Source organism: Rhodamnia argentea, chromosome 2 (genome assembly GCF_020921035.1).
Source record: "Rhodamnia argentea isolate NSW1041297 chromosome 2, ASM2092103v1, whole genome shotgun sequence".
In the NCBI taxonomy this organism is placed as follows: Eukaryota; Viridiplantae; Streptophyta; class Magnoliopsida; order Myrtales; family Myrtaceae; genus Rhodamnia; species Rhodamnia argentea.
The window spans coordinates 3729996-3742474 of record NC_063151.1 but is presented as its reverse complement, the minus strand read 5'-3'; the positions used below and the strand labels follow the sequence as shown (position 1 = coordinate 3742474).

The 12479-nt window shown below is 39.7% G+C and overlaps 1 protein-coding gene across 1 annotated transcript; it reads left to right on the top strand.

Annotated features, from left to right (window-relative positions):
• The first annotated feature begins 1663 nt into the window (after positions 1 to 1663).
• LOC115748985 (heavy metal-associated isoprenylated plant protein 24) lies at positions 1664 to 2438 on the top strand. Its single transcript, XM_030685660.2, has 2 exons — positions 1664 to 1929; positions 2025 to 2438. The coding sequence occupies exons 1-2, from the start codon at positions 1782 to 1784 to the stop codon at positions 2318 to 2320; spliced, it is 444 nt and encodes a 147-aa protein (XP_030541520.1). The 5' UTR covers positions 1664 to 1781; the 3' UTR covers positions 2321 to 2438.
• The last annotated feature ends 10041 nt before the right edge of the window (positions 2439 to 12479 follow it).

Genomic DNA, 12479 nt, shown 5'->3' with positions numbered 1-12479 from the left:
TTTTGGTCGGCGGTAAAAACGCCTAAAGTTAGAATTACCCACAAAATGCCATTTAAAATTTTGAACAACCTCCTTCTCCGCCGTCCGATTCAAAGGGACAGAATTCCAGGATCCAGAACCGCCCCATGCATGCGTTGCACCAATGGCATTGCAGAAATATATAATAGTGACCTCGTCCTTATCGACCGCGAAATTAATATTTATTATCGTTTTCATGCGGATGGAGGGGATGGTTGGGGAATTAATTTTATATTCCGGGAAAAAAGTATTGCTTTAATTGCACTAGCTCTTACATGCCGCCACGTGTCCCAACGGTCCAATTTTTTTTGTTTTTTTGGCTTTAAACTTTGGTTGGAACTTGGAACCTTTATTTTCTACGGTTCCGCCGCCCCAGCTTATACTTCGCAATCACAGTCACCTATGCAGAAGAAGAAGAAATAACAGAAATGGACAAAAATTTCTTAAGCAAATCAACACGTTTAAGCGAACCCCTCGTCCGTCGTCCCCATCTTTCGTATCGGCGGTTTGGATGGTCGCCACGTGGTCCGGATCACAGCCGTCCATCTTTTCCGTTCCAAGTGTCGGCTGGATCTGCTGAAACGTGGCGGCCGATGAGGCCATCTCGGGAGTGATTAAGCCAATTCAGAAATTTCCCTGATTTGGGGGACAAAGTAAAAATCTTCTAATTTTTTGCTCGCTTTTTGACATGGTCTCTTTTTCCTTGGCAATAACGATGTGGGTTATGATTGGTCCTTCTTTTCCCCCAATGTTTAGTATGTGAAAAAGTATTTGAACTACTTCCTCGTACTAAAATTAGTGAACCCATATGAAACCTACCCTGAAATTTAACTGGTGATAGGAGTATATTCATGCTTTTGACTCCAGAATCGATGGTTATCGATTGGAATCATTACTTGAAAAACTCAAATTTAAGTAAAAGAGTCGTGATAACAAGGTTCTGTGATAGTTCCTTCTTGTATTACCAATTGATTACTGTTGTGTTCTTGGATTATCAAACGAAAATTCATCTGCATGGGAGTGGATGGGTTTATAGTACTTTTTATTTGCATAAAATCGAATATCCTTTTTGTCGGTCATGGATTAATTTGAGTTATATACTATAGGAGCAATTTAAGATTAAAGTGTACAAATATGGCGCTATAAGCTACTTAAGATCATAGAGTTTGTCCTGGTAATACCCTTTCCTTAAGTTTGTATATTCAAATTGTCCTTAGTCGTTTGTCAACATATCGAGCGAATCATGCTATATAGACACAAGTGTACCAAAAGATGACCGCGGTTGATAACCTATACTCTTATCTATCTATCCATCACAGTTTTTTTCTTTTCACAAGCAAAGAGAATCCTTTCTCTTCTTTTCTACTTTATAAGTTAAGAGGGAATATTTGGACCAAAAAAAAAAAAAAAGTTAAGAGGGAATATACACCTCTTTAGTGCATCCATTTCGGGAGGGAAGTTTCGTGCAGCTTCTAGCTATATAGCGACCAGAGACCCCACTTCATTTTCTTAAAAAAAGAGGGGAAGAAAAAAAAAAACAAAAACTAAATTATATTCCTCTTTTTTCAATCTTTCCTTTTCAAAAACCCTAAAGTCATGAGTTCCGTGCCAGTGCTCTCGCTATATAAACGACTGTAGTTTGACGCCAGAACAGCGTCGGTTTCGTCCCCGTAAGGCCATCGTCCTTGAGTCCTTAGCCTCGCTGATAATCCCTGTGCAGAAACTCCGAAAGAAGAATAAGAAGAAGAAGAAGAAGAAGAGAGATGGGAGTGGAAGGAACGATCGACTACTTATCCAACTTGCTGAGCAAGAGGAAGAAGAAGAAGCAAATCCAGACCGTGGCCCTCAAAGTCAGGATGGACTGCGAGGGTTGCGCTCGCAAGATGAAGAGCGTCCTCTCCTCCGTCAAAGGTCATTCATTACTATCCCTTCATTTTCACTCGCTTCGTCTCACGTTTGTGATCGCCGGAGCTGTGTTTTTCACAGTCTGCGAACGTCTGGTGCAGGTGCTAAATCGGTGGAAGTGGACTTGAAGCAGCAGAAGGTGACGGTGACCGGGTACGTGGACCAGAAGAGGGTTTTGGAAGCGGCCAAGTCCACCAGGAAGAAGGTGGAGCCGTGGCCCTACGTCCCCTACGCCCTGGTGGCTCACCCTTACGTCTCCCAGGCCTACGACAAGAAGGCCCCCGCCAACCACGTCCGCGCCGTCCCCGTCACCGCCACCATCAGCGAGTCCACCGTCAACGACAACTACACCATCATGTTCAGCGACGACAACCCAAACGCCTGCTCCATCATGTAAAAAGTGTGCATGTATTTTACTATCCATAACGTGGCCTAGATCGTCGTAATTATCTCGAAAGCGTTTTCGGATATAAAGTATGTTGTAAAGTGAAAGTAATGAATTTACATATGATGATTTTTGGCCATTTCAAACGACAAAAGTTTTGTTCACCGCTCCGCTGCGGACCGAGTCGATTCATCTGCTTGATAGAGCGACGGATATTCTTGTCCGAATTTGACTTCAGTGGATCGAATGCGATGGTTTCGAATGCCGAGTTTAGGAAGTAGTTATGGATGCTATGTTGGAGTGTGACTACGTGTCAGTCCAAAGATCAAGAGCACCGTCGCAAGAAATCTATCCATTAGCTTGGTGGGGGGTTGTTATCCAGGAGAGGTACCGTCGAGTCCAGATGTTTACGTTCGATTGACCTTTATTCTGCATGATTTGTCCGCAATTTCTTTTACGTGTTTGGCGCAACTTTTTCAGTGTGCCTAATCACGAACCTCAAAGGGATAAAACATTAGATTAGTCAAGTGCGTAAATTCAAGTTGGGATTAGACATAATCTTCTCGTATTTCATCTTATTTTATTGGGACTTTTCGCCTGTGAAGCTTGGGAGGTGAACCAATTGAAGATCTTGGTCGGTCCGTAATATTATAGACCCAAGTCATTCTTGGTTCTACAAATGTCCAGCAAGCGCGAAGTGGGGAAAGTTTCTCCTTTTTCCAATACCACATTGGAAGGTGTAGCGATTGAAAACTCACGACCGCTTCGACCGCGAGACATGACAGGGAGCGACACGTGTCGCTCTGTGAGTGGATTGTGTAAAAACGACGTGGCGTCCAAGTCGAATGCAATAATTTTTTGTAGGATTAGATGCTTCGCTTTCCATTTTTCATCCTTGCAAAAACGTGAGGAACGAATTATTGAATCGATCATCAGATGATACTTGCCCAAAAAGAAAGAGCGATTATCCCTTGATAGATTGCTCGGTTGAAATTTTAGAGGTGCATAGACTCTCCTTTTTGAACTAGAATGCTTAGACCCAAAAAAAAAAAAAACAAAAAAAGAACTAGAATGCTCTCTAAAGTAATAATCTCTCTGGGTATGTATCAATATCATCATTTACATCAGATGGCATGCGAAAAGGATTTGCAACCCAACTGCAACGATCTTAGGCAATGTGACCGCATGATCCCAAATGAGATCCCTGCAACCGTGGAGGCAGCGGCGGCGGCAACTCTCTCGCTCTCTCTCTCATAGTGCCATTTTTTCTCAGTGTAGATCGACATCGCCTAATCATACTGCCCTCAATTAGATGAGCAATTCCGCCGATTTCCGTTCCATTTGCATTCTAGAATTCTGTTAGGTACCATATCCAGTTGAGCTTTCTCACCCTAGCAATCACAGATCGCCTTTATCGAACTTACCAAGGGCCTAATCCATCTTCGAACCACACGTCCACCGGATGCTTAGCTCTAATATCATCCGTGACGACTCGTCCTAATCTATGTGGGTCAACCCGAAAAGGGGAAAAAAAAAAGGAATATAACTACGCAAGGCGAGTCTATACTCACTAATTACTCAACGAAAATACGTCGAGCTCTGAAATTTTGCCATGATCCTAGTTCTATTGTTAACCCGAATTAGGCTCTACGTAAAGTGAATATGCTTTCGGGGCTCGACAACTGGCCCGCTATGGATTGGCCCGAATCGATTGTGAACAACCCAAGTTGCTCGACCTTATTAATGAGCCTTGTTGGAGATGGATTGAAAACGTAAGTAATTACTGTACCCCCGATATCGGATTAGATCAGATCGGGGTCGAGGAAGTTTGGGCCCAAAGCCCATTTTCATGAAAGTAAAAAGGCTTGTCAAGTCCCAAGACTCAAACATGCCATTATCGAACAATCAAATATCGAATTACTTTGAAATATGTTGATTACATTAACCGAGGCGTTAATCGCGCACCTCGAATTCAGAATACTGTGAATAGCATAGTTTTTATATTCAAGTTGAGTTACGGGGACACCATCTCCTTGTGTCTTTCCTTTTATATTAATTAATTCATTAATTAATTAATATTATTATTATTATTTTCCTCTTCTTCCTTCACCGGGCACCAGGCGACAAGCTCGGGCTCGCCTGTGGCCGTCACCTAAGAAGCACGGACACGTGAAGAAGGCATCCGCGTCCGTGTCGGACACCGGCACGCGGTCAACAGCCGTCGACACGCGTGTCGGTTACGTCGGACACGCAGAATGCGGACGGTGCAGAGGAAGATGACGGAGATGGCGGCGGGGAGCCAGGCGATAAGGAGGATGAGGGGCTCGGAGCGCTCGCCGTAGAAGGCGTGGTAAAGCTGGCCAGGATGGCGTCACTCAGGTTGACGAAGCCCTTGAGGAGGTTGCTCTCTGGAAGAGGGAGAGAGACGTTGTAATGAACAACTCTTCCCGTCAGCTGAAAGTCGCCGGCCTCCGAACCTGCGCCACCGCTGCCCCTTCGCGAGAGAGAGAGAGAGAGAGAGCGGAAGAGGAAGTGATGATAGAAAGACGAAGTTTGAGAGAGAGAAAAAGGAGGAAGTTCAGTGCTGATTAGGGTTCGGCGTGGGAAGGGGAAGGGTTGCGTGTGTGGTGGGGTTCAATGAAGAAGAAACCTTGGGAATAAAAGAAACTCTCGGGAGTTGTAACTTGGAAGACTAACTTGACGTTGACAAGAGTCCGTTGAGGTGAAAAGACCACTTTGAAGATAAAGAGCTGGGGCGGAGAAATAATGAATATTTCTCATTTAAAATTTAAAAAAACAAAACAATTTCACTTAAAAATGGGGTTTTTTTTTAACAATATTCTAAAATCTTCGCATACCTAACAAAATAATTTTTTTTTAGACCTGTATATATAAAAATATATATTTAAAAATACAATGTGTTTCAACGTGTCAAAATTTTTTATTTTTTAGAAATGAAGTGTCGACGTATCGTATAATGTCGTGTCGTGTCGTGTCACGTGTCTATGTCCGTGTCCATGCTACTTGGGTCGCACTAGCCAATGGTAGCGGAGGTAGCAGGAAAAAGAAAATGAAAGAATAGAAAGAAAAAACAAAATTAAAACGAAAAATTATGAGAAAACGTGGATTAATTTTTTGAAGATTTATAGGAATTGTTCGCGTTAGCACCTGCCGTACCACATAGGACAACCATCGTCATGTCAACAATTTATGACCAAACGATGACGCAAAAAATCAGAACAGATTTTTTCTCACCGAACGACAGAAGGTATTTTCCGGTTCATTTTCGGGGCTCAATTGAACACCGAAAAATATTATCATTTTCTCGAAAAATGATTTTTCAGAAACGTCATAATTTTTTCGTGTAACGAAGGTTATAGCTAGAGGTGGCCATTTGGAACCGTGGGCCCGGAACCGGCCCGTTGACCGGGCCCACGGTTCCGACCCGTTATTTATTATTTAAAAAAACAAGATATGGTGGGGCAAAGAGCCCAACGACTCTTTGCCTCATGGGCCCCCCCTACCCCACCCCCCTCCCCCAAACAGGCCACAACGGCCAAATTGGCACATGCACATGCACATGCAACGGCCAATTTGGCCGTTGCCTAAAAAAAAAAAAGAATTATTTTTAATTCTTGCCTATAAATACATATCCTCTCCCTTTCATTTTTCTCACAAATTCTCTCAACAATTCTCTCAAATTCTCTCAAATCACTCAAATTCTCTCAATTGGATTTCCGATCAATTCTCTAAAAAATAGTAAGTGGAAGCAGAAACGCTAACAAGGGCAAGATGACTATGAGAGATTCCAAGAATCTCATTCATGAATATGATTCTCGTGAGTATGCATGTTGGAAAGACAACGATGATAATATCAACTATATCTCGATTCCGAACGTCGAGCACATCCCAACACAAGAAAGTCTTCATCCTCCTACCGGTGTCGAAGAAACGTCAACGGCAAATGAGCTGGAATGGAAGGGCCGAGATAATACATCCGACTTGTGGTTACACTTTGACAAGGTACGTGATGAAGGCGAAGGTAAGTATAATATAAAATATAAATATTGTTCGCAAATATATAAATTTACGAAAGGAGACGGCTACGGAACATTACGTCGGAATCTGACGAAAAAACATCCAACCCAAGCGGGGATGGATAATACGCAACAACAAATTTCCGGGTACGCCACTTCTAATCCTCATCCTATATTCCGTTACACCGATGCACTTTATAAACAAACATTGGCTGAATATGTTGCCCTTGATCATGCTCCATTTAATACTGGTGAAAATTTTAATATGAAATATTTGATAAATACTACATTGGTTCCGCAAGCACCAACTATTCTAAAAAGTATTCTTAAACGCGAAGTTTTTCATCTTTATAAAAAAAGGAAAAAAATCTTTAGCGAATTTTTTTTCGGAATTCAATGGACATGTGCATATAGGTAGCGATATTTGGAGTGATCCTTGGCAAATTCATTCTTATATGGGTGTCACGTGTCATTGGATAGGTGACGATTGGGTCATTAAAAAAAACTTATTGCATTTCGAGTTTTGATGAAAGACATTCAGCTCATAATATTTATAGAATAATTATGCAAGTTTTAGAAGAATATAATTTGATAAATAAAGTATTTTCAATTGGTTTTGATAATGCCGCCGCAAATACCCATTTTATTCCCGAATTAGAAAATATTTGCAAACCCACTTTTAGCGGACAATTTTTTCACATTAGATGTGCTTGCCATGTTTTAAATTTATGTGTACAAGATGGTTTACGAACTCTTGACACTTCTCTCGCCCCAATAAATGGTGCAATTAAATTTTTATGGAGTCGTCCCCATTTTATGAAATCATGGAAAAATTTTGTAAATAACATGGGAGAATGACAAGAATATTTCCAAAAGATATTCCGACTCGTTGGAATTCTACCTACGAGTTGCTTCGGCAAACTTTTGATTACAAAGATTTATTATGTATGTTTATTTCACAAAATATTCCCGAAATTACTTTACTTCCGCAATATTGGGACGTTTGCAAAAATTTTTTAGATTTTTTGAAAATTTTTAATGATGCTACTAAAACTTTATTTGGTATTTATTATCCTACTACACATTTATTTTTAATAGAGTGTGTTAATATTGGTAGTGTTTTTAGTGAATATGAAAATGATACTGAATTAGCTCGAACTATTTTAGTAATGCGAGAAAAATGGTTGCATTATTATTTGCAAATTCCTCTTGTCTATTTAGTTGGTATTGTTTTTTATCCACATATTAAATTAGACGGTTTACTATATTATTTGAATGTGTATTATCATGATTGTTTACATTTGGAAGATTCAATAGATATTTTAAATATACAAGGAGATGTTAAAGAATCTATAGTAGTATTATATAGAGAATTTTGTAGTAAATATGGTTTAAGTGATTCTGGATCTTTACAATCTACTGCCTCACGTAGCGAGGGTGGTAATTCACTTAGTAGAGGGTATAATATGCTCAAGAGTAGGCAAAAAAAAAAAAAAAAACAAAAACAAAAAGGGGCAATAGGTAGTATTTCTGAATTAGAAAAATATTTAACCACTCAATTTGAGTTTCGTGATGCAAAACATAGTACAGATTTTGAAATCCTAAAGTCATGGAAGAGTCATCAAATCGATTACTCGGTTCTCGCCCTCATCGCTCGCCAGATATTACCAACCCATTTTTCAACGGTTGCGATTGAACAAGCATTTAGCGCTGGAGGATTAGTTTTGAACTCTCGCCGTTCAAAATTAAACCCGGAGTCCGTGGAAGCTCAAGTTTGTGTCGATGATTGGACGGTGGCGAAATTTCGATACTAAGAGCTGGATCGAGAACACGAATTTTTTAGCGAGGATTGTGGAGATACCACTGTCACGGGTACTACAACGGGTAGCGACGATTGACGATGAGGTAAGTTGGGATTATCAAAGGTAAAAGAATTACATGGACTTTGATTCTTCTATCCACAAGAAGATATGTAGGCGCTTAATGATAATTCATTAAATTCAAGCCCATTTCTCTTCTCTCTTTTTTTTTCCAACATTTTATTACAATGTACAATTTGATTATATTTTATAATTTATAATTTATTATGTTTATTTTATTATTTATTATTTTAAAAATTAAAATTAAAAAAGGAACCGGAAGGAATCGACTCGGGAATCGGCACTGGAACCGAACCGGTATTTTCAACGGCCATCTCTAGTTATAGCCAATAATATTACTTTAATTATAAGGAGTTCGAGCACATCCAGCCAAAAGAAAACCAAATTCTCATTGTTTTACGAATTATACGGCATGATGCTTTACCACATTAAATAATCTACTTTCTATGCCCGTTGATCCTCGCAGTTATCAGATCCCCACATTATTTCATGTGGGTCGGCGTCACGTCACGGAAAAAGAGAACATCGCCACTGCACCGCATGTCGGTGCTGACTGAGATGGACACGCGCGACGTCCCATGTGCAACCAAAAAAACACCTGAACTGAAACTGAAACATGCCCGACGTCATTCGCGGGGACATGAAGTGGGATCCTACCGAGTACCAAAACCTCAAAAGATCTAGCCGCAATATGATCTTTACATTTTTCTAGTTATTTGTCTGAATGCCATATTTAGAAATTTTTTCTCCACTTTTAACTTTACTTGAGCCGACATATAAACTTTGGTACTTTCGAAATATTATATTTAAATTTTTTTTTTGGGACAATGCGGGGCACTGGCATGGAAGCGCGACTACCTAGAGATCTGTTCTAAGTCCCATAATTGGAACATAGGCTTTTGCCGATCCAGCCCCCGGTGAAGGGAGAAGATGAAAAAAAAAAAAGAGGGGAAAAAATATGGAATTTTAAAAATTATTAAAATATTATTAAAAATTATCCCGTCAGGCCGATCGGTCAAAGGTGACCGGATGGGTCGAATTGGTACAAATGCAAAAAGGTTTATAACTGAATTGGCACAAAAAAATATTTAAGACTGAATTGTCATAAATGTAAAATATTTATTATTGAATTGGTAAGAGTGCAATGGGCTTAGGACTTTTTTGATAATTTTCCCTATAACCCCGTGAGTAATTTCATGAAACTTTTTCTTGGTAAGCACATAGCCAAATGGACTTTAGAATCTTGTAATTCATTTTACATAGGATTCTTGGACTCACAAACCCTTCCATTTACAGTCTTTTTTTGCCAATAATTAAGAGATATACAAATACCAAAACGAATGATGTAATTACCTAAATGTGTTTTTGTACTTTAGGGCTGCATTTAGTTGTTCAAGCATTTTTGCTGGATAGAATAATGTTGGATATGAAATCCCATTCAATGTCCGTTAACATCCATATATAATATGGTTTCACATAAATAATAATCATATGAGTGTTTGATTTGTTGTAGCGTCTTAGTTCCGCCATAACTTTGGGAAGGCTTTTCAAAACTCGCTCTCTTCTTTAATCTGTCTTTCCTTATTCAGAGTAATTGGCACACGCGGAAGCCTAAGTAATCAAGACGGCCATACATAAACAAGTGCATGGAATACAAAACAATCAATTGGTAGGCACGCCTAAAAAAAAGGGTTATGACCTTTTATGGGTTCACTAACCAAATAACATGCATTAACAATAAAACACCCAGAGAACAAAATATTCGATTTTATGATATCATTAACCAGTTCTTTACAAAATTTCAAAGTCTATGGGAGCATCACAAGTTACGATAACTACTCCCGGCTTAATGGCACTCTCGGCGGACTTCACATTCACCACCAACATCCATGGATACCTCCTTGCCGTCAACATCACCGGCTAACTATGTTAATATGAAATATAGTTATCTCACGAAGGGTGAACTCAACCGTTTCGCGAATAAACGTCTAACCCAATAGAATGCAAGCATTGAAATCATAATACCACATCAACAATTCGTGAGTCTCAAGGCATGCGTATAAGGCAATTCACGTAGGTAATTTCTTTCAAAAACTCATGAATTTCGTATGCAATGCAATGCTGGCTCACAAAGAGACCGTCCTCTCCGAATCACATAGTGGAGGCCTCCCCGAATCACACAACAGAGGTATCTCATCACTAGAGGCATCCCCAAATCACACAACGAAGGCCCTTGTGGAACACATCCTGCGGCATCTCTTCGCCAGAGGCATCCCCAAATCACACATCGGAGGCATTCCCGAATCAACTCAATGGAGGAATCCCGATTCCATACCGGCTCCATGGAGCATCGTCGGATTTAACCTCACAACGGAATAATCTTTTGTTTCACCCCGAAATGCCATGCAATGCATACACAATGCAATCTTACCCTCGTCAATGTTCAAAAGATTCAATACAAATGAATGAGTCACATCATTCTCATGATCATGCCCTTTTTAGAAATTCAATGCATAAATCATGCATATCAGAAGAGAATTCAATAATACAATCAAGATTTCAAACCATTGACGTACGATTCTAACGTCAATCCAAACAAACTATAAAAGTTATAAATCCATTTGCTTGTTAACAAAAATTTCGATATCCAGATACGACGAACAAACGACGACGTACAAGCAAGGGAACGACAGAGGTTTCTGACAATAACCGACGGAATGAACTGACGTCGATTTCTATTTATAATGGGTCGATCAACTTAGGTCGTTGAGCTTGTCGGGAGCGGCTTTCGGTGGAGTCGACTTATGACGAGTCAACAATTGCTTGCAATGGAATTAGCTTATGACGAGTCAGCAGCTTGCAATGGACCACGCGGTGATACGTGTCATGTGCTTGTGACACATCGTGCTTTTTCTCCGATTGTCATAATTTCGGACATATTTCATCCGATGGGACCTAAATCCCACACATAGTATCCCTAAAATAATAATTTCACCATCATAATAATAATATTTTCAAAGATCGTTTACTATTAATTCGAGCTTGACAAGTACTAATTTGCTCATAAATTAAGTTGGTGAAAAACTCGGGTTATCACATTTATAGTATTAAAGTTAAAAATAAATCATGGAAGTCGTGAATAGTTGCCTAGGCCCACCACCATCACCTTGGGCCAGGTGGTGTTGCACAAGGTTGTACACGGTGGACTGGAGAATGCTGCTGACCATAAGGTTTCACCACTCGCCCAGAAGTCCTACATCAAGGTCATGAGGTAGGGCTCGTCGAACTGTCACTCGAGGTCAAGCTCTAGGGTGGTGCGAGCCGAGACGGCATAGATGGCGAGCACGACCTCCAATTCTAGGCACATGCAGGCACAACAGAGCGCGATGATTGCGTATACATGCAATCGAGACTTGTGCTTGTAGGCGTGAAAAATCTAGACCAGAATCAAAACCTTGATCACCAGTCAGAGTGAAGCAGGGTGGAGTTCGATGTTTTTTCAGAGATTTTCTTGTCTTTGTGTGGTGGTGAGTGAGTCGGGAATGTAAACAGAGCAGACATATGTTGAAGAGGAGGAGAGAGAGGTAATTGACGCAATAGTTTGTCTCCTACCTGCAACTTTCCTATTATAGTAGGTTGTTCAAAATGAACTCCCATTTGCAGACATTGACCAACCAGAAAAAGATAATTCGATATATATAAATATATAAAATGGACACATAAATATATTAAACATACAGAATAGGTAAGAGAGGGCAAAAGCTGCAAGGATAGCATAAGCTTTTGCCCATATCTTGAAACTTAGTTTTAGTTTTTTATTTTTTAATTTTTTTTCCAAATCTCATATATGCTTATTAGGATCTATCCCACATTTTAGGTGTGGTTTTTTTTTTTTTTTTTTTAAATCTAGACTATATCCTGGCTATATATGGTCATATTCGAATTTTGCGTTACTCCAAATATCGAATAAAGTAAAAATTATCCTATTTGTAGTTTTATTTGACCCACCAAATGCAACTTAGAGGTATAATTAATTATTTAGCTAAGCTTATGTTGTAAAAGATCAAGGTTGTCTTGATAATATGGTTGGGTAGGTTTGAATTTTGGGGCACCTATACCTTGAGTCAAAGGCCTTTGTGCAATCTTGTAAGGCTTGTAACTGAGATTCCTAATCAATTGACCAAGTTAAAATCCGTAGGTAGATAAATCAATAGGGTTTGATTTTGGGCAAGTGAGGAGCACAATTAAATCGAC